Below are 23,971 nucleotides of genomic sequence, written 5' to 3'. Positions count from 1 at the left end.
GCTATAGGATCTCCTGCTTGAGCAGGGGGTTGGACTAGACGACCTCCAAGGTATCTTTCAACTCTATTATTCTTTTATCTCCCACACCCCTCCATTTCTGTTCTGGAATTTAGCCATGAACTTCCTTTCCTCATCAGTATAATTGCATGGACTTTTTAATCTACTAACTCAATTTTTCAAAGGTACCATTATGCAGTGGTATCGCTGCAGCATTGAAAGAATGAGTTGTAATTTGTAGTCCAGAATCAAGATAATAATGGTTTGCATCTCATACAGGCTGCTTGAATGCAGATTCATAATACAATCCCAAGTTGAGAAAAGAATGAAAATATAAAACAGCAAAGATCTCCTAATGATATTTTTACACTTTAATGGGTTCATAGTTGCTTATTATTTCATCTTTGCAAAAAAATACATGTACAAATTATTATTATTATGCTGTGATTTCAAAAATAAGTAGACTAGCCTTGCACTTAAAAGTACAATATTGTACATGTTTGGCATAACATTATTAACCACAGTATGAGATAATTTTATATAATAAATATAAACTCTAAAAATGAGAAGTGCAGAACAAAAATAACATATTCAATATGAACTCTAAAAGAAAATGAAAACACGAGAATTAGCCTTTTTCTTTCTTTGGGAATGATACTGAACGCGCAGCAGAATTTTCAGCAAAACCTCCTTCAGTAAGGGTAAGGAAGTAAAGCCTAAGATATAAAATGCTCCAATGTATCTGGCGACTCCATCCTTCTTGCTCAGGAGATTTAGGGAGGATAGAAAAGCTCTATGCATCGCTGTCATTCATCTTTTCCGTGGTTAAGTCAGCAGGAAGATGAAAATCATGTCCTTAAGATGCAAGACCCAACAAAAAGCCTCCAACAAACCCACCAGATACCACGATGTTCTGTTTAAGAAATTCTGTTGACTGAAAATGAAAGAGGTTTATGTCAGATTGCATAGATGCACTGGATGCTAACCAATGAGCAGTTATATACAATATATTATAAATATATTATTTGTAGTACTATTCAGCCTTCTGCGATACATCTCCCAACGGCAGATTTAGCTGTTTCAGCATTAATCTCACAGAATGTTCTCAAGCTTCATGGAATAGCTCAATTTTTCAGTCATTCCTCTTGCCAGTAAGAATTGTTCACAGCTCAGTGTTGGGTCCCTTATTATTCTCTTGATGGAACTCTTTTTCATTATGTGCTCTGAATTTGTATTCCAAATTTCAAATTCAATTCTACATATATGCTGACTACTTTCAGATTTGTTTGCCCTTTCTGTGGATAACAATGTGGGATTTTTTTTATAACTGCTGTAATATGGTTTCAGATTGGATGTGCTCTCATTGTCTTAAACTGAACATGATATGACAGAGGTTATTGTATTCTGATACCCTGATCATCTCAATCCCCACCCATTTCTCATTTTGTGTTCCAAGGTTATCTGTTCTGAGCTACTGGAAACCCAAATGAGTAATATAGCAACTTAAAAATCCTTATTAAAAAACAAAAATGCAAAAACAAAAGGCCCACAACCTCCTAAAACCTGCCTTTCCAGGATTTCTTGTTTAATGTCCTGACTGTGTCAGACTTGGATTATTCTAGTAGTCTGTTGACTGGGCAATCTAACACTTTATTCCATACCTTGATTCATAACCAGTATGCTGTTCATGCATTTTTCTTACTTTGTTTCTGTCTCTTAATAATATTACAATAGGCCAGAATTATTTGATTCTACTACATACTAGCACGTTCAGGGCCCTCTTAAGAGCTTTTTCACCTGGCTCTGGTTCTCTGCAATAGACTCTTTATTAGTACTGAACTTGAAGATGAATCGCTTAACTTTTAAAAAGCACTAACAACATTTCAGTTAATAATGTATATGTTTTTGTATCAATTGTCACTTTATTCCATGACAGTACCATGCTTATCACATTTAAATCTTACCACAATCAAACGATTCTTACCAGTTAACATGATATACAGTGAAAATAACATTAGCATAAAATCAAAACAACGTAACAATAAAATATCAAGAATAAAACAATTCACCAAATAAGAGAGATGACCCAATTTAATTAGAATGCCATCTGGGCAGTTCTGTTTCAATATCTTTCTGAATAAAATTTGTGAGGTAATCAGCTTGATTTTCACAGGAAGATTGTTGCACATAACTGGCCTTGAAACCAAGACGTAGCTCCTTTTATCCCCCAAAGTGGGACACTAGAAACACTTTCTCCATAGATGACCTAGTTGATTAGGCTGAGTTTGGGTTGGCACAAACAGCCCTGTAAATTACCCATGTGCCAAAACATAAAAGCTTTTGTTAGGTCAAATGAGTTTCTTAAATTGCACACAGAATAATTGGCATCTAGCGCAGAGACCCATAACAAATAGTGTAATATGTTCGGGCAGCAAGTGCTAGTATTATATAGGCCATTGGATTTTGTACTAATTACTGTCTCTGAATTATCTTTAAAAGGTTAGACTATTACAAAGTGCCTTGCAATAGTCTAACCCGGTGGTAAGAAGGGCCTAAGTTACTGTAGCAAAGTCCTCTTCTGCCAATAATGAATAGCTGGTGTACTAAGTGCTGGGCAAAGACCCTTCAAATCGCAGCTTCCACCTGCTGTACTAGCAAAAGCTGTAAGACTAGAAGAAATCCCAAATCCTGAACCTACTTCTCCAGGGACTGTGCCTGTCTTCTAGAGAGAACACTAATGTCAATGGACTGCCCCAATGGCAAAGTCTCTTTGGTTGGGCACGGCTACAGTTTGTTCTGTGCCATCCAATCTCTGATGGTCTTCAAGTACCCAGAAAGGACATCAATAATATTTGCCCTACCTCCCAGGATAGTGATTGAGCATCACCAGGATATGATGATATATGATGTATCTTGGAACAGATGACCTCACCCAGCAGAGTGAACAGGAGAGAAAAGAGCAATATATACAGCATTCTGCAAAGCAGAGATCACTGACTCACTTCCCCTTTCCCACTACTACCGTGTTTCCTGAAAATAAGACAGGGGATGTCTTACCCACTTACTTCAGGATTGTTGCAGACAGGCCTCCCACGCTCCAACACCTGTTGCACCACTGCCTTTTTCTGCAGCTGCTTGCGGCAGGAGGCATGTGGCGCATTGTGCTGATGCCGCCACTCGTGGCAGGATACCATGCGTTGCATCATGCTGGTGCCGCTACTCGCAGCAAGATGCCACACATCATGCCGGTGCCGCTGCTCGCGGCAGGCTGCGTGTTCCACCGGTGCTGCCGTTCACAACAGGATGCCATGTGGGATGATGCGCCATGCGGCGTCCTGCCGCAAGCAGTGGCCCTGGTGCAACATGCCACGTGGTGTCCTGCTACGAGTGGCCACAGAAGTCAGGCAGCGGTGTGACAGGTGTTGGGGCGTGGGAAGCTTGGCTGGGGCGGTCCTGAAGTAAGCGGGTGCAGGGCGTGTGGGGCAGTTCCACCCCAGCTTGATTTTTACACATGCCTCGCCCCACCAGACGGTGGGACGGAATGGGCAGTGTCTTAACTAGGGTTTATTTTTGGAGTTGGGCTTATATTAGGGTCACGCATAAAAATCAAGCTAGGGCTTATTTTCGGGATAGGTCTAATTTTTGGGGAAACATGGTAATGTCTCCATCTGCTTTCTGAGGAAAGAGTGGAGCATTGGAAGATATTTTCAATCCTGAACTCCATAAGGCCATCCAGTAAAATATATCATAGTCATGGAAACCCACTGAGGACCAGCAGAAGTGAACTTCCCTTGCCAAGCAATTTTGCTGTGCAAACTGGCCACACTGACCAGATGGAGAACTTGGCATTAACTTCTTTCTAATAGAGAATTCATTACTCTAAACAGGCACCCTGGATGTCTATTAATGTAATAGTGAAGATGTTTTGCCACCCTTATCATTATAGAGTTAGGTCTGAACATGGGCATATAACTCATGCTTGGTTAAAATCATTTTTCATTTTCTTCTACCAGCATTCTAACAATTATTTAAGTTGATCTGATTTCTGGAAGTCCTCGTAAAATAAAGAAGCAACTAGGATTGCCCAGCAGAAAAAAGCCACTCAGAAGCAATTTCACATAGTACTAGGTTTGCCTCCCTTTGCTAGTGATTTACCAGGCACAAGAAAGTATTGCCTGGCTGGATTTTTGCCCCAAGTGTTCTCTGAAAACCATTTGGATCCATTAGCTGTTTGGACAATCCAAATGTGCTTGAGCATCTCCAGATGTTTTGGATGGCAATATCACCTGGATCAGGTATAAGCTGTAATAAATAACAGTAGTACTACTAATTTAAAAAAATAATTTATACATTAAATAATACAAAACAAGTCCTAAACTGTGGACATGCAAAAAAATATTTATTGTAAATAACAAGGCCCATCGTGCCAAACTGGTGTAATAGAATCATAGATAGCAAGTGTCACCTATGCTTATCATTTTTTTAAAGCTTGGAGAAAAAGTTATGATTTTAAAAGCATGTATTTGAGGTATTATGTTTATATTATGATCATCCTAAATCTCTAAAGACTCCAATTTTGTTTTCTTTATATCTGTTATTAATTCTTCATATTCTTAAAATCTCTGTTAGGGACATATTAATGCAAAATCTACTTTGGTAAAAAGCAATTTATTCAGTTTATTTTTAGCACTTTACAACTTATTATAGTAATATATTGTTATTTATAATAATTATTATAAAGATATTGAGGGGAATAAGAAACTAGAAAATAAAAGCTTAATTCTTGTTTAATTTCCCCCCCTGTAATTACCTTCTTTCCATTTTTATTCCTATGTAGACATTATATCCTCACTCAATTAGTTTTGAAGCTCAATAGCCATTGTAAAAGTAATAGCATATAGTATAATTCTTAATTAAGGTTTAGAAAGATAGGCTATTTAAAAGGAACAATTTACCTTAATATTTAGAAATAATATACAGGTAATCCCCGAGTTATGAGCATTCACTTAACGCTCGTTCAAAGTTACGTGATGAGTGCCCCCTAGTGCTTACGAGGAAGTCCCAAAATTATGAATATTGCAGCACCACGGCAGTCGTTCACCCTTAGGAGGGATTGCGGTGGTTCTGCAACATTCACCCTGGTTATTCCCTCCCTCCCCCCCATCCCCCCCGGGACTCCCTACGCCAGGGCTTTTCAACCTTTTCACTGATTGTACCACTTTTAGGATATGGCAACATCGAGTACCACCAGTCACCTAGCAAGGTGTCAAAAACTTAAAACTTGACCAAAAAAAAAAAAGGAAAAAAGTGATGATGTACAGCTAGTCGTCAACTTACAACAGTTCACTTAGTGACTGAAGTTATAATGGCACTGAAAAATGTGTCCAAGCCACAGCCGAGGAAGAGACCTGCCTGCCCGCCCGGCAGCGCTCTTCCTCCTGTCCGAGTTTTTCATTGTTGTGAGCATTTCTGTTGAGGATTAGCAGTGGGGGTGGGGGGGGGGTGTTTGGTTTTTATTCCCCCCGTTTGCTGGGTGTAAATCACAAGACCCTGAAGATGCTGCAACATTCCAGCTGATTGGCGCTTCCTCTGGGCTCAGCAGAAGTGCCAGGATCAGCGCTGAGATCCAGCTGGAGCTTGGTGCTGATCCTGGCGCTTCCACTGAGCCGACAGCCCTGCAGCTCCAGCCATCTCTCGCTCAGGCTTGTGCGGTGCTGCCACTGATTCAGCTCATTCACCTCCCCTGCTACCACTTTTCTAGGATGGTCGCGTACCACCTGTCAGGTGCCAATGTATCACAGGTGGTACCCGTACCACTGGTTGAAAAGCCCTGCCCTACGCACCAGGCCTTCAATACTCACCCTGCGAAAATCGAGATCTTTTGCTTTCTTGGCTGCTCCACGCCTTCGGTGCATTCACAGAGAATGGAGGCCTAAAGTAACACAACATCATGTGAGATCAGTGGGGCGAGATCTCACACTACTGATCGTGTGTGATTTCATGGTACTTTAGGCCTCTGTTCTCTGCAAAAGAGAATGGAACTGCAGCTGGGGGACACCTCCAAAGCCCAGATCAGGCTGTGGAGGGGGGGCTGCAGAAGTGTTTGCTGGCCTCAGATCCAGGTAGCAGCAGCCTGAAAAACACCTCTGGAGCCCGGATTGGGCCGCGGGGGTGGCTGTGGAAGCATCCCCCGGTCTCAGATCCAGGAGGCAGCAGGAACCGCAGCAGAGAGGAGACGGATCTTTACCAGGTGAGTCTGGCGTGGCAGGAAGGGAGGGGGAAGCTTGCGGTATCTTAGTGGGTTGGGGAGAGCTTGGGGGCCTGTTCCATCACTAGGCCCTCCATGGCCTTTCCCACCATGAGATACCTCATAGTCACTTAACGAGCCGCGTGTGTTTTAACAAGCAAGGGAATGATCTCGTTTGAGGTATGAAATTCACTCTATAAGTTTTCGAATGGGCAGGCTCCATTACACTCGTAATTCAAGGACTACCTGTATTTTAAAATTGTTTTATAGAAAGTATCTCAAATCCTCAATAATGCTATATGTAGTATAATTCAAATAATAACTCCTAAATGAAGCTGTACAAGTTACTTCCACTAACCTGCTACATTAAAAATTTAGGTATATGGCAATTTAAGACTATCAAATTGGTTTTGATACAAGATTTTGTAGAGTAAAGCCAATGCAATTTTAAAATTTGTTTTTAAATATTCCATACAATTCTTTACCTAAAAAAGTAGGCTCCTGGAGGCAGACAAAAATAGTTTAATAACATATAGCATAACACAAATATAAATATATAAGTAATATAAAACACCCAAACAGCTGAACCATATTAAAATAAAAACAGTAACAGTTAAGGCTCTTATTTACTGAACAATCAAATATTCCAGGTAGGCAGCAACCTGTTTCTGACAAGTTCAGAGTAAAGCTAATCTATACGAGACACAACATTCTGAAGATCTATTAAACATTTTTTTCCTGAATGGGACATCCCTATACCAAGAAATTACAGAAAATCAATATGTAAAATCAATAATACATATTTTACCTCTTCAATTAATGTGTTGATTTCGGGTGCTGCTTTGTTTGCACGTTTTTTGAGCTGCTTTTTTGCTTTATTTACATCTGTTTCAACTCTTTTCCAATCAACCTGTATGTAACCACTATGGCTAGCTATCTAGGAACATAAAAAAGTGTTAACAAGTTTAAGAATACAAGAAATAATATATCTGCATTGAGCATTTAAAAGACCGTCTGGATATAGAGAGTTTTATACTTCATAAACAAATCTATTCTCACTAGTGAGCTGGCTGAGGGGCCTCAGGAAATGATGTCTGTGTTCAGTTAAGACAGAAGTAGGCCAAAAAAACACCCAACATCACCCCACCCGTAGAAAGATCTATTCATATCATGCTCCACTTTCTCTACTTCCCCTGCAGCAGGGAAAATGGGGTGAGTGCAGAGATACCACTTTTTAGCCCAAATTTGATTCCCAAATATGTACCAGCCATCCACAGTCATGTATATGAGGTAGGCAGCCTAAAATTTACTAAGCAAACAGTCCGGAAGCTCCATCTAAGGCAAACAACTAAAAAATAAGCTGTAAAAGCTCTTCCACCACAATATTCTGATGTACGAACAGCAAATTGAAAGGACACATTCTGAACATGTGCAATGGAACGTGTGGATGACCTTGGGATAAGAGAGAGAGATGCTGCGTTGGACAAGACAGAGATAGGAGCCTTCAGTCACTTAACAGTCTGAGAAAGAAACTTAGGAAGCACCGGCCTAATGGATCAGATGGTTAAAAGTGACAGCTGGAAGTCTGGACTTCAGACTTGCAAGATTCTGTTAATTTAGCCTTATAATAAAGTAGATTTAGCTCATTGAATTGTGTTTTCTAGCTGGTTTAACCAGGAGGGCTGACCACATGTGGATATTGTGCCTGGTGCTGCCATCAGGATAAGGCAGAAATATCCTTTTTAAAGATTTAAACTGTATTTATGGAAGAAAATAATTGCAATAAGAGATATTATTTTTGTCATTTCACATTACATATCTCCCTAGACAAAATAACAACCTGAAATAGGTTTGTTCTCCTTACAAAGACACATGAACTTTTATCTAAGAGCCAATCAGGCTTATTTGAGTGCAGTGTGTTTTAAAATGTGCATATCTGGATTTTAGACAAAGCCCTATAATCATTAGTATGCAGTTTATTAATAGAAATCCATACAAAAACGGACACAGCAATGTTTTTATTAAATCTATAGGATGTACCTAACTATGTCTAGTTTTGCAGGTAGAATGTATTTTTTCTTCCTAGTTATTAGCTTCTTTCTCAAGTACACTTTAGGGAATTGGGTTATCTCTATGGCACATTGGGAATATGTAAAATGATTAATTTGTTTAGTTCATGTGATTGGTTGTTAAATATAAGCTTATCTTTTTATTTTCTCTTTTAAAAATAGCTTTAACACTTTTGAAAAATCTGCTTGCACAATCCCCTTAAATATTTATTTGTATACCACCTTTATTATTTTTACAAATAACTCAAAGCAGTGAACATATCTAATAGTCTTTCCTCCTCCTGTTTTCTCTACAACAGCCATGTGAGGATTTGGCTGAGAGAAAATGACTTGCCCAAAGTCACCCATCTTGGTTTTTATGCCTAAGGTGGAGTCCCCATGAGTTCAAATCCCTCTATTTAACCTATTTCTCTAGGTCAGGGGTAGGCAACCTTGGCTCTTTTATGACTCATGGACTTCAACTCCCAGAATTCCTGAGCCAGCTGTGCCTACCCCTGCTCTAGGTTCTATTTCCTTTTCTATTTGCAAAACACTTAACTGACATTTATTTAAATTCATATTTTCAGAATAACAATATCTACCTACTTGTAGCAACAGAAAGCCACCGCCTACTGCAGTTGCTGCAAGTTTTCCGACCTTCTGAAACAAAAATCCTGCACACCTTAAGAAAGAAAAAGAGAAATAAAATTCAGGATCTGTGCAGACAAATACACAAATAAGTATTCATAAGACAAAAATCACAACAAAAACATTTATTTTTAAGAAGTTTTAGCAAATTACTTACATGAATTAGTGGAAAAAATATTTTACTATTATAATTTTATAATTCATCAGACAATACAAAAAAACAACAAATTATCACATTTAGCATTCACTTTTATATATATGCAGATTAAGTACAGATAATCCTCAATTTACAGCAATAATAGAGCCCAAAATTTCTGTTGCTAAGTGAGAAAATTAAATGGGTTTTGCCCCATTTTATGACCTTTCTTGCCACAGTTGCTAAGTGAATCACTGAAGTTGTTAAAGGTCGTTAAATGAATCTGGCTTCCCCACTGACTTTGCTTGTGAGGTCAAGGTGATCTTATAACCCCAGGACACTGCAACTGTCATAAGTATGAGTCGGTTGCCAAGCATCTAAATTTTGATCATGTGACCGTGGGGATGCTACAACGGTCATAAGTGTGAAAAATGGTTGTAAGTCACTTTTTTCAATGCCATTGTAATTTTGAATGGTCACTAAACAAACTGTTCTAAGTTGAGGACTATCTGTATGTAAAACAAATGTACCAAATAGAATGTCAAAGTAATTTGTTCTCACCAGCCTGTTATACCACCCATTACAATCTGAGTTGCTACAGAATATTTTTCTGCAATAGGTCCAGAATTTCTGCCAAATACGCAGTTCCACCAATGGTGACGCCTTGCATATTGTGTTAAATCCAGTACTTCATATGAATCATCATCACTATCATGTTCTATAAGAGAAATTGAAAGTCAGACACTTTCTACATTTTAAAAAGACGTAAAACTATTCAATTATACGCATTAAGAAACAAGATAATACTAATACATTTTCACTGAGCTACCTTGAATAGCAAATTATGCGAACTATTATTTATGAAAACGTATATGGCCTCCCAACTCACTCTCAATGATCCTGTGGCTTACAAGGATAAAAACCCAATATAAAAACAATAAAAAGGCGACGCTCCCCCCACTCTCTGGTGTCAACAATCAAATGCAGGGGTCTTCAAACTTGGCCCTTTCATGACTTGTGGACTTCAACTCCCAGAATTCCTCAGCCAGCATGCCTGATCAAATTAGTCATTTGAGGAGCTCCATCCCACTCTGGAGTTCCCAGGCTTGTTGACAAAACCAGATCTTCAGGCCTTAGTAAGGAAAGAGTGTCAAAGTGGGGGCCAATGTTATATTTTCTTAGTAATGAAAACAACGATAAAGAGAAAACAATGAGTATACCAATCAAACCTAGATATGGAATCTCCACCAATGCTCCCAATATATTACTATGTTGCTAGACCTTATTTGGTAATTTTGTAACCAATGCCCGCATTTACCTTCTTTGCAGATAAGCAAAACAAATGAAAGCTGAGGATTGTAAGCATAGTCTCAAGATTTTTTCACTTCGTGACGGCTTCATTTAATGACCAAGTTGCCAGTCCCAACTGTGATTGTTAAACAAAGATTACCTTTATTAATATTCTTTAAAATGGCATTTAAGGATCTTGAAGTAAGTTGATTCATCAAAATTCATCTATTTAGAGCAGGGGTGTCAAACTGCCGGATGCATCATGCCAAAACCGTGCCCACCCTATTGCTGGCAATGGGGAAAAAAGTCACGATACGTCACGACACGTCACATGACGCTGCGAGTTTGACACCCTGATTTAGAGTATATTGGACAATGTACTTAAAAAGGATAATATCAGATTTTCTCTATTGGAAATAAAAAAAATGAGGACTTATTGAGTTATATGAAATGTTTATGCACTACATTTCTGGAGTAGTATTTTAATATACACTACTAGATTTATAAAGGGACGTGGTGGCTCAGTGGGTTAGGACGCTGAGCTTGTCGATCAGAAGGTAGGCAGTTTGGCTGGTCGAATCCCGAATGCCATGTAACAGAGTGAGCACCTGTTACTCGTCCCAGCTTCTGCCAACCTAGCGGTTCGAAAGCACGTAAAAATGCAAGTAGAAAAATAGGGACCACTATGGTGAGAAGGTAACAGCGTTCCGTGCGCCTTTGGCGTCTAGTTATGCCAGCCACATGACCACGATGTCGTCCTTGGACAAGCGCTGGCTCTTCGGCTTTGAAACGGAGATGAGCACCGGCCCCTAGAGTTGGAAACGACTAGCACACATGTGCGGGGGAACCTTTACCTTTACCTTACTAGATTTATGGAAAACTATCTCAACATTAAAGATGTGATGTTGAATTATTTACCAAGTGTGGAATTTGACTATGAAATTTTAGTTGTACTAGTCATGGGCTGGAGTTGGGAAGAATGATGATATAGAGAAATTAGGAAAGTAATATTCTAATTATTCCAGACAGTAAGTACTGGCTCTTGGAAATGTTGGAATCTGGAAAAGTATGTTAAGTCAAAGGATGAAGAAATATGTTTTTCTTTGGCATAAATTTTAAGATTAGCACTGGGTATTTTTGTCATTGTTATAATACAGTATTATATGGTATTTTTTTGAAAATTAGTGAAAATGAGTTTCACATATATTAGACTATTTTCAACAAATTTTTTAGTACTGTATTTGGTTAAATTTTGTTCAGGGTTTTTAAAGATGCTGTAATGTTGTCTTTCTTTTAATGTTTTACTTTTCACTAATTATTTAATTTTTTGAAATTCTTATTTCTTGAATTAATTAAATGTTATTACTGTGTATTTTAGTAGCCTGTCTATTTTTTGTAAACTTCTAAAAATAATCAAATTTTAAAAAGCAGGCTCTTTTATTGCTTTTAGATAATCAATCAACCAAGTTTCCAATGGCTGTTAAGAAAGCATGTACTATATAAATGGATCTGGAATTACATTCTAATCACGTTTTCATAAGAATCAGTAGAACAGAAAACTATTTACTCTAACTAAAATAATCTTTGATTAACTGTAATGTGGTTTGCAAGTTTCTATGCCACAGATACACTAAATATATTCTATTGTTAAGATCTATATCACTTATAGAGCTTATAACTCTCCTGTAATTTGATTTGATTTCTCTTTCTTCTTAACCAAAGACTCTAGTAACAGGAACTAGTATAAACTGAATCTAGCATAAACTCCTAAAGTTCCCTATACATTATAGCCATTAGAAGTTCATGATTTTGAATTTCACATCTGTTAACATCCTTTAAAATTACATGCACTGACAAAGCTTTTATGACATAGGAATCTACTCATATCTATGAAAGAACAGTGAAACTACTCATAGACATGAAGAAAAATTATTATGGATCACCACATATTAGAATGTATTGCAAGAAAGATATATATATATATATAATACCTACTGCAGATTTCTAAAGTATTATATTTTCAGTGGTCCTTAATTATAATTCTTTAAGGGAACAATGAAAAATGAAATTCAACTTTTAAAAGGGTAAATACAATTTAGGGAAAAAAGAAACATAAGTAAAATGAATTTTATAAACCTACTTCAGCTAAAAGTATTTATAGTAATAAACTCTGAATAAGCTATTATTTCCAGTTCTATTTACAACTGACATTTTCTCAACATCTCTAATTTTAAAATATTTAAAATTATAAATACAATACAATCATCATTAATTTGAAATTTAAGTGGCACTATCCTCAAATTCAACATTTTGCAAAATTAAAACTCTAGGTTTAGTGGCAGAATAATCACAAGGCAGTAAATATATACTGCTCAAAAAAATAAAGGGAACACTTAAACAACACAATGTACTGTATTTAATAGTAGGATGTCTTATCTTGTGTTCCCTTTATTTTTTTGAGCAGTATAGTATCATTTAACTATTTAAAAATGAAGTAAAATGGCATCACATAAAATGGCATAACAATTAAAATGGTTGGGCTTGATGAGTACACAAAACATGTTTCTCTAGTTTGTAGTTGAACATATTGCAATTAATCTATAAAACTGGATTAGCTGGTGTTTTTTTTTAAAAAAAAAACCATTTATAAGTGTCTCATGTGAACACAAACACAGCTTATTTTGAATTTCAGCCTAACAATGCCATTTATTGCACACCAATTGTGGATTCCCTCCTAAGCAAAGAAGCAACAGTAAAAAAAACATTTTGCACCATGTTATCTTTCTTCCTCCTATCAGTATGGGAACATCCCTCAGGAAAAGAACACATTTGGATAAATACCATTGTATTTATTTACTTTGCTTTCTATCACAATCTCCCAGAGTCCAAGCAGTTGAGAAAAATAAATTCCATGATAAATAAAACACCCACGTACACCCAACTAAAACTACTGGAGCAAAAATATCTTGAGTGTATCCCAATTCATACCCAGTGCTATAGGACAGGCTGGAAGGCTGTTTTATTTCCTGGTCCTAGATAAAGCACCAAAGGACACATGCCATGAAAGGGGGTAATTACACATACACAAAATGCACCCAATAATCTTGTTCAAAAAGGCCTTATTTCTTACGGCATAATTGCTGTCAAGCGGGGACTGAACAATGAGCCTCAGCCCATCCCCTCAGTGAATGTGTGTGTGTGTGTGTGTGTGTGTATGTATATGTGTGTGTGTATATGTATGTGTGTGTATATGTATGTGTGTGTATATATATACATATATACATACACATATATAATGTATATATATATACATATATACACATATATACACATACATATATATGCATATATATACACATATATATATATACACATATATATATACATATATATGTGTGTGTGTGTGTGTGTGTGAAATGTTTGTTAAGCATTCAGAATACACTTGCTTAGTCCCAGACACGGGACAAATCTTATTTCCTGTATATATATATATTCTAATCTGTTTACATGAACACACGGGCTCAAACTATCTTCAGTCATTATCTCGACTAAATGGAGAGACGGCAAGGAGAGAAACTTTCCTTAATTCCTACAAGGGAACAGAGCGGATGGGCGCTGCGTCGGGATCCGACAGGCAAACTCGGGACGATAATTGGCAATGCCTCGTGGCTTGGCTACTAACTAACCACGATGCTCCAGGACCCGAGGTAGCATAGCTCTGAATCGCCTGGGCTTATATGAGGCATCTGGTTGGCCATTTTGGGAGCGGGCCTGCGAGGCTCTTCTGACGCGCAGAGTCGCTTTTGCGAGGAAGGCGAGCCCCGCTCAAGGTTTCTTCCGCCTGGTTAAAGGCGAACGGAATCGCCCTCCGCCAGAGACTGCCGCTCCGCTCCGCCCCGCCCCGCCCCGCCTGCCCTTCACTTTTCCCAGCCGGGAGTCCGAGGAAAGGGCTGAGCGAAACTCCGCCCCCCGCGCGCGCGCAACCACTCAGCTCTCGCCCAGCCCTCAGTGCGCTCGGGAAGGAGGGAGGGAGGCGAGCCTCTTCCTGCGCAGAGCAAGGGTCAGAGGAGGCCTGGAGGGGGGGGGGGAAAGAGGGCAACTTCTGGCCGAACGGCCCCACGATTTCCTCGACTAAGCGATTATAATCTCTTCCCGATATGCTGGCAAAGCTCCGTGCGGGGAAGGCAGGAATAGCGCCATGACAGCCCTGAGAGAAGTAGGGCTCTCACTGACCTGAGGCGGGGCGGTTTCTCCGAGACGACATGTTTAGTAGCAACTGGGAAGAGCGGGAGGAAAGGAGACACCGCGGAGTTACGCTCAGTCGCAACCTACCTCCCCCCGCATCATTCTGAACTCCGAAGGTTTCCTGCAGGAGCGCATGCGCGTTGCAAAGAAAACAGGCTCGCCCGCTCGCCTGGACTGCCGCTGAGTAACGTCATCGCCGAATCTTCCCGGGGGACTGTGGGAATTGTAGTTTTGATTATTGCTCTGCGTTAAAGCATGTGCAATTAGGGAAAGAAATTGATATAGACTGTGTCTCCCCCCCACCCCCCCGGAATGCTATGTATCTACAAAACCTGCGGAAAATAAAAGGCTCTTTAATTTCTACATAGCACTCAGCGGCATTCCATATTTTTTTTTATTTTTGTCAGTAGTGTTACATCACCTGTATACTTAAATCCTTCCTTGGCATATCTAGTGGAAATTTTCCCAGAGGTTGGTGTGAAAAACAGGGAGCAGTGGGTGAAGTGTATGAAAGGAATTCAGCAAAGTAGTAATGGAGAGGACAAACGCGGCGAGAGTAATGGCAACCGAGCAACCAGATAGGAGAAGACCTATCTGTGCCTTCCAACGTACATTATCCCAAAGAGACTGGTGATCACATCTATAAAAGGTCATCTAGTCGCCATCTCCAAGATAATGGGTGAGAAAGCATTACAGAATTATATATACCTTAGAACTGGTTGGTTTCCATTGTAGAAGAGCATTGTGAAAAATCAGGAGTTGATAGCACCTTTTCTGAAACATTGAAAAGCATATCCTTTTGTGAGTTGTTACTTCATCTATGTATCTGAGTGGCTAGACTAATGTGGGATTAAAATTACAGTGAGTTGAAAGAGGGGAGAAAAAAGAGGAAGATTGTGCAAATTTACATGTGAGATAGATTACAACTGTGTACTGATAAAGTGTTAACCCATTGTTTGTTGAGACCTTGAAATACAATCTATATCTGTGTGCTTTGCATTAAAATACATTTTTAAAAGAGCTCCATTGCAGAAAAAGATTAAGAATCTGTTTTAAAGAGCTTATGTAAGACCTATAGTTGATACTTTACTGATGAAGTCTAGGTGAGAGAGTAATTTCATAGGGTTACTTTGAAGGCCTTAATATTTTGCCATTACTTCTTTTCCTTCCCTTTCCAACTGCTAGTTTGCATCAGATTCTGATTATTTTCACATTTTTGAACTGCCTATCTCCCTCCAGAGATGGCCATTATAGAAAAAGCGCACAGTACTATATCCCTTAAGCTTGTCTGTTTAAAAACATGGTTGGCATGGTGGATGTGGCCACAAAACACCACTTAGAAAATAATCTGATGAAATTGCTCTCTGCCGTTCTGTTTTATAAGTAGTTCTCTAACCCAGGAGTCCCCAACCCCCAGTCTGTGGACCAGTAACAGGCCGCGGCATGCCAGCAACCGGTCCACACAAACAAGCAAAGCCCCATCTGTGAGATGCAGGCAGCACACAAAACCACGCACCCTCTGGTCCATGGAAAACCTCTCTCCAAGGAACCAGTCCCTGGTGCCCCAAAGGTTGGGGACCTCTGCTCCAACCAATATGTGTTTATTTCCAATTATCTATAACCAAGTCTTTCTGGGACTGTGGCTCCCAAAAATATAGAAAGAATTAAAAAGGCAGCCCTCCCCGAAAATATTTGTTGAAATAATGTCTTTAAAAATCTGTTATTTTATGACAGTGTTAAATTAGAGACCTTTGATGATGCCTATGAGCTGTCGCATAAGAAATGAGAGACTGGGATTCCCACAGACTATGCTGTGAAAAACATTGGCTGTGTTTACACAACATATTTATCCATGCTTAACTGATCATGATTTATTTAATTGGCACACTTTTCTGCATTTGTATCACACATTGGAAAAATAGCCACACAGCTTTGTTTCACACACTATCTTAGTTTAAAATATTTGTTGGCTACTTTCTAGCCAGGTGTTTTTCAAACAACCATAGGATGAATACAGCCAACTTGTTGTTATCTCTGTTTTTCTCAGAGTTGTTGTAGGATAACTGTATCCATTTAGGAAAAAAATGAATTAATATATATATGAAATACTATGTTTAAAATTTGTACCAATTTATTTGTATTAGATTTGAAGGTTGAAATATATGAAGTAAATAGCATAAAGTCCCAGATTTTTGAGTCTGTTTCCATAGATTCAGCAATTGTCCATAAAGATTATCTGTACTGTGGACTTTTTTAATAGCAGTGTAGAAGTAGAGTCTCTTATTGAAATAAAACTTAATCCTTTTTTTTACTGTTTTGTGTGCAAGATTACTAGGGAAAAAATAAAATAAATAACATCCATTTTAAGGCCCAGAAATAGTGATAAACTTTCTTAATTTAATATTCATATAACTCCTTGCTATATATCTCTAATAGCATATAACTGAAATAAGGGCTCATCCTTATGTTTCCCTAACAGAGGTACAGGCATGCCTTGAAAACTGGTTTTAAATGACTTTCGCTCATGATACAGTCTTAAAAAAAATTTCTGTAGCCCACAGCTGAGGCAACTTTGTCATCGTCAGCTATTCCAGAATAAAATGCTTTTCTTCTCCCAACATATTTTTCACATGAACATGATCTAGTATGCTTCATTGGGAATAATGGTTGATGATGCAGTCAGAAGTTGGAATCTTCTCAGCTCTATTTGGTCACCTTTGGCTTCTTTGGCCATACCCCCACTCTTTCAGGTCACTAGGCACTTCTGTCCATGGCCAATGGACATCTGTGGTGACAGGCACCCACTAATGCTTTCCAAAGCACTTGCCAGTTCTTACACATGGACCGACCGTATGACTGTATATATTAAGACACAATATTAGAAGCTTTTTTAAAAAAAAAACAACCAGGTTTAATAGTTTTGCACTTCAAAACAAGAGTCTTCCTCTCTTGAAAGAAACTAGTTCTCTACTGCATGGAAAGTCAATTTAAACTGGGAAAGAAAGCTGAGTTCTGGATGCCATGTGTTGCTAGTTCCACAACCAATGGGTACATTTCAAGTTTTCACTGTTTCTGCCTGACAAAATGTTTTGCCTGAAAGTACTTCTTTTACTGCATGTGGCAGGAAAGTACCATTTTGTCTCTTTTAGAGCTATCGCTGGATGTTGCCAGCCACAACCACTGGATGCCCATCTTGTTACTTCTTTGTAGCACCAAGCATTATCATTTACCTTTATACCTCTTGAATAGAATAATAAGTCACAGGGGAAAAAACCAGAGCATCGGGTGAACAAAGAGGGAGTACTGCCAAAAATCTTTATAACCCCTCATCCGTAACTCTGACCAGGGTATCCACTTCTGTTTTCAAAGATTGGTGCTAAACTGATGACACCACCCTAGCCTAAATAAATGGCACAGAGAACCTCTGAAAGATGGCTAACTCCCCCCCCCAATCCCAGGCTCCAACTACAGTCGCCCAACTTTGCCCCCATGCAAGTTAGGGTGACTAAGTAGTGGCTGCTCTCCTGTGGCCAGTGATGCTCAGTGGGAGGAAAAATTAAGCCAGGATAATTCCCCAATTGTTTTTCTTAATATATCCCACGTTAAAACTAAGAAGAATACTGATGATGCAGTTCCTGAGATGGAATAAGGTGCAGCAGTAGGGGGCATTGTGATTTGTGCTTGTATGTTTTTCTGCTGACTCAGACTGGAGGATAGCACGTTAACATGGATATTTGACTGAGCTCTTAGTAATTGCAGAGACTGCAATGCTATATGCACCAATTGAGGGGTAAGCCTCACTGAACTTAAAGTACTTTAACTTCTGTGTAATACAAGTAGATTGCAATTCCCTTGATAAAGTTATGCCTGTTTGAAACCATGTCCTGCACTATATAGATGAGCCCAGAAACTTTTTTGTGCCAATAAAAGTATTAATAAATCATGGCTTTGGGCACTATAACCTTAAAAAAAAGCAAAACACTATACAATAAATGCCAGAGGCATTGACCCTATCAAACAATGCTGCGATAGCTAAGTCATGAAGCTATGAATAAGTCTCTATAATTCTTTTCCTAAACCCCAAAGCATAGTTACACAAATATTTTTAAATAGGAAAAAAGCTGCAAGAACTTGTCCAGGCAGTCAGTAGGAGTCAAAAACTAAGCTGAAGATACTTACGCACAAAGTGCATACTTACAAAACATGCAAGTTCTTGGTGGAAGAGAGAAAGTTATCAGAAAGATCCATGTTTGAAATCCTGGGGCAAGGTAGAACAGATGCATTGGTTCCTATGTGGGTAGGGGGATACTGCAGCAGCAGCAGCAATTCTCTGTTTAACCCCTTTTCGGTTCCTGAAGGAAATCTTCAAAAAACTGGATCAAATAATCTTTCTTTTGCTTGGGCAAATTATTGATCCTTTGTAGATGCGTGTAACAATGACTATTATTCAATGCCCCCCCCTCCAACTCTATGAACAGTCTCTGAGGGCACAAAAGACAATGGAAGTTAAGAAAGGGATTGGTTTTAAATGGATAAGGTAGAAAGCAATATTTTAAATTGTGTTAACACTTGTATTTTGAAGTTTTTCTTCATCTCACAATGGAAAGAATGAATGTACAAAAGAGCATTGAATAAAAAGAATGAGATTTCTCATGTATATCCCACCCAACTGGAGTACTAGTCCGTGATAAATATTTGCAGCACTGTTTATCTATATGTAGGAAATGCTACCATGTTATTCTCATGGAAAATTATTTCACTTGTGACTTATTAGGATTAATTGTGGACAACCCAAAACTCAATATAAGTTGGATGGTTCAGATAAAATTGAATTTAAATTATCGTACTTTGAGATACTTTTGCAAATAATGAACGAGGCTTTCAATTTTCTGCAATGTTTGAGGATGCAGAGATATATTGTAATTCAGAGTGGTCTAAAAGAACTGTAGATTTGGAGGTAGAGAAAATGTGATTTTTCTTGGTTAATGAGTTATTTTCCCAGGCTATTCAAAGTGATTTTCCCCATCCTAATAATGTATTTTGTAATGCTTTGTCAACCATGCTTTATTCTGAGTCTTCTGTACCTTCTGTTAAATTTTAAAATAACACTTGTTTTATATTTGCCCACCACTTTCTATCTGCTTTATTCTCATTTATTATTTAGGGTGTGGGTTCAACCACACTGAACTAAGTGCTTTTCACAAATGGGAAGATAATGAGTGAAGAGTGCAACCACTGAGGGTTTGGGAAAAGAAGAAGCAAAGTACAGAGAGAGTTGTTAGAAGAATAATTTGGGCTTCCAACTCGTTCCAACTCGAGCCAGGGTTGCACAAGAATAAATAAAAATGAGATCCAGACATGTGAAGAAAGAAAAATAGTATTTATTCCTAAAAGCAAAACTGCAGGCTGCAGAGAAACGGGGTACACGGCCAAACTTTTATAAGAGGAGCTTGTCCAGGGTGTGGAAATGTCTATGTGCTGAGGGCTCTCTCTCTCTCTCTCTCTCTCTCTCTCTCTCTCTCTCTCTCTCTCTCTCTCTCTCTCTCTCTCTGTGAACATACAGTTCTGCTGGGAGACTTAATTAATTTGTGTTTGCAGACTTTATCTTTTGATATGTGGATTAGGTCTGGGTAACTTATTTTGGAGTTTGAGCAAGTTTGCTAATTTGATTAACTTGGAGACACATGATTCTCAGACTATTATGGATTCTGTTAATATTTTAAGGGAAGATAGAAACAGTATAAAGAATAAAATATATTTGGATATAAAACTTCTCACAGAGGTCAAGAAAAAATGTCTAGAAAAAATTGTGGTGGTGATGTTTACCTTAAAAATTTCTCCTGAAAAGGTCACCATTCGAACTATAGAGGCCTAATTTGCCAGTTAACCAAACAGAAAGAGGGAAGATTCTGGCCACATTTTATTTTCTGTCAAATGCCCATGATTTATAAGTGTGACAAATTTAAGTTGTTCTTGATTGTACTAGTGTTAAACTAGCATTTTTCTCCCTTGAATTGAAAGTATCCAACAACAGTGGTGTGTAAAATCTGCTATGCTTCATCACACATTATTTTGAAGATTAAACGGTTGGTTTAATCTCTACTGCTACAGAAGGTAGCAAACAAAAGTAATCAAGTAACATGTGTTATTTTATTTCTATGATTTATATGGCTGCCCAATTCACAGAAAAGCCTTTTTGAATCAGTGAACTTTTCCATTCCATTCCTGGCTAGCTTAAGAGACAAATGTTTATTCAGTGTTTGCAAATGTGTCTGTCCTAAGCATTGCTGATTCACACTGCTCCAGCTTCAACATTTACAATAACTGTTGCATTATAGATGTAGTGAGTTGCCACACATTTTCTTAAGCATCCTTAACTGCATATTTTGATTACAAATTCAAGTACAGTATTAATACTGAGGCATATTCATAGTTAATATTTTACATTGCTGTGGTAGTTATTTTTGTTTGACTATCTTGCCTTGCTTTGAAGAAGAATAAAATTATAGGATCCGATTTTAGCCTATTAGTGTTTGAACACTATTTGTTCATTAAGTCTGGCTGCTTGTGATTCTTCTTTGCTATGCTATTTCTTTTTATTGCGAATTATTTACAATGAAATAAATTTGATCTCGAAAGATTTCTGATGGATGAGAGATCACATTTTTGTTTCTTTCACAAAAAGAAAACTATATTAGTTGTATAAAGAATTGTAAATAATTCTGATTTTTTTACACTTAGTCAAGCAGACACTTCAGCATACGTTTTCCGGCTGCTTTCATGCCATTAAAGAAAACTCTATCATGTAATTCTTTCTGTTTATAAGAGACAGTTCATCTGATTTATGTATATTTTGCTTATAAGCCTGATTTCTAAATATTAATAGGATTTACTCTTAAGCCACCATGAAGTAGTTAGTTGCAGTTTTTTTCTTTCTGTTCGATTGTGTCTGATCTTAGAGACTGCCTGAATAAGCCAATGCGATGTTCTAGGCAAGGTTTTTCAGAAGTGGCTTGCTATTGGGCTGAGAAAAAGTGACTAACCCAATGCTACCCAGCTGGCTTTGTCCCAGAGGTGGAACTAGAGCTCACAGGCCCCCAGTTTCTAGCTTAATGCCTTAACCAAACTGGCTCTCTCAGCTGCAATACTACCATGTGAAACGGCTTTTGTCCATAAAAATTAATAAGCATAATGCTAACAACAAAATCCTAAGGGAAAAAAACTTACTTATATTAAAAGACTAGGGGGAAAAAAATCCCACTAGCTGCTGCATAAAAGCAAATGCACTGACAAGGTGGTCGCTTTCATTTTTCTTAGCTTTAAGGACAGATGTTCAAACTCCATTTTTCCACTATAATTCTTCTTTCACACCATGTTGATCTCAGTTTTTGTCATTAGACTAATAGGTAGAAATCTTAATTGTAGCTGAATTAGAACATTTTCAGATATAGGTTTTCTAATAAAGATTAAGGTCTGCTCCTGGTGAAGAAGATATTTGGTAAAAACAATGCTATGTTTTAACAGCCTTCGTTTATGGGGCAGTATTGCTTTAATGATCACGCTGGCTTGCATTATTTATTTATCAAACTCGCATGTTGTCCAACTCGTCAAAGGTGACTTTGGCAGCTTACGGACACTGAATAAAATGGAGTATAAAACATTAAAACAACAAATAAAGATCTAAAATTTAAAAATTCAATGAAAGTAAAACTAAACAATATGGAGGGGAAGGGAGCAAAGAGCTCACAGGAGGAGGTGGGGTATTCTCTACTCAATTAACCACCTCCATAATATTTTAATTTCATTAACACCCCCAAATTATCCAGGACACAGATGTTATCTCCAGTATCTTCCTTATAAAATCAAACATCGAACATGACTTTATAAAAACTAAACATGACTAAACTGCTAGAGGTCCATTCAAACAATTAGACTCCATGCTAAAACAAGGCAGGCTTTATTTATTTATTTATTTATTTATTTATTTATTTATTTATTTATTTATTTATTTATTTATTTATTAATTATTGGGACTTATATGCCGCCCTATCTCTCGAAGGACTCAGGGCGGCTAACAACAATAACATACAATAAATACAGAAGTTAAGATAAAATTAAAATTAAAGGCCTCTGTACAATAAATTAAAATTAAAATAAATTAAAAATTGGAGTTAAAAATTAAAAACATAATTAAAATCCCTGTCAGTCCAGGTCAGCCAGGTGGAAAAGGAGTGTTTTGAGGCCACGGCGAAAGGACTGGAGATCTGGGGCCATCCAAAGCTCATGGGGGAGCTGGTTCCACAGGGTCTCAATTGAAGAAAGAGTGTGCACTTGTGAAGCACCAGCCATTGAAGACCCTGGACAAATTCTTGTTGACTGCAATTTATACTCTGTGGAAAAGACTGCTTATTTTAGACCTTTATTTAAGAATTAAAAATATTCGGGCAACTAGGAAAAACAGTCTTACTTATTGTTAAGTTTGCACTCTTCATTTCAAAGGCCATCTCAAAGAGGACAAAACACCTTTATCAGGTTGGCATTAACTGTAGGAGTGACTATCAAGAAGTTTTTTTTTCTTTTTATCAGTTTGCATTTTTGTATCAGTTTTATATATTTGATATACTCAATTGACAACTAATGAAAGTTTTATTTCACCCTAAACTACTTTATCTTACCCTTCTATCTTTATATTGCATACTATATTTTGTTCTATTTTTATCTCACCATAGTATTTTATCTAACTTCACCGTCTTATCTCATTTATTTTACTGCGGCTGATGCTCATGTTTGATATGGTCAATTGACTAAACAATAAAGTATCATATTGACTAAACTGCCTGAATCTGATTCATCACATTTTATATCACATAAACATTTTGCATGGCATTATTAAGTTTTGAATGAAATGTAAAGTTATTTGAATAAAAAGCCTGTTCATATTCTGAAGTGTTCTTATATACTCTGGACCATTTTAAATGTAAGGCCAGTATTTTTGCTCTGAGAAAAACTAGGAGTTAATACTGTATAACAATTTTAAAATCAAGGCCACATTCTAATTTAAGAAGTTTGTTGCTAGTCAGTTATATAAATAAAAACATTGGAGTTAAATTTTCCTCTATTTTCATGACCGGTTGCATTAAAATGCAAATCAATTTATAACTTTTTTGAAATGCATTTTTCTGGATTTTTTTTTGTTGTTATTCTGTCTCTCACTGTTAAAATAAACCTACCATTAAAATTATAGAATGATCATTTCTTTGTCAGTGGGCAAACATACAAAATCAGCAGATAATTTTATAACAATTTTTTTTAAAAATTCCATTTATATCCCGCCCTTCTCCGAAGACTCAGGGCGGCTTA

At 37.7% G+C, this 23,971-nt stretch overlaps 1 protein-coding gene and 1 long non-coding RNA gene across 2 annotated transcripts; one reads left to right on the top strand and one right to left on the bottom strand.

Moving 5' to 3' along the window:
* Nucleotides 1-347: 347 nt before the first annotated feature.
* FUNDC1 (FUN14 domain containing 1) lies at nt 348-14,971 on the bottom strand. The gene is made up of 5 exons (XM_081327941.1): nt 14,600-14,971; nt 9,638-9,794; nt 8,899-8,974; nt 7,053-7,181; nt 348-931 (listed from the first exon to the last, which is right to left on the bottom strand). The coding sequence occupies exons 1-5, from the start codon at nt 14,628-14,630 to the stop codon at nt 854-856; spliced, it is 471 nt and encodes a 156-aa protein (XP_081184067.1). The 5' UTR covers nt 14,631-14,971; the 3' UTR covers nt 348-853.
* A 57-nt stretch (nt 14,972-15,028) lies between these two features.
* On the top strand, nt 15,029-22,911 carry LOC308668209. Its single transcript, XR_014026474.1, has 3 exons — nt 15,029-15,290; nt 19,776-20,032; nt 22,823-22,911. It is a non-coding gene; the product is annotated as an uncharacterized lncRNA (long non-coding RNA).
* The last annotated feature ends 1,060 nt before the right edge of the window (nt 22,912-23,971 follow it).

The sequence above is a fragment of the Vipera berus genome (assembly GCF_964194415.1).
Source record: "Vipera berus genome assembly, chromosome: 4".
NCBI lineage: Eukaryota > Metazoa > Chordata > Lepidosauria > Squamata > Viperidae > Vipera > Vipera berus.
This window is presented reverse-complemented; position numbering and strand designations above follow the sequence as displayed.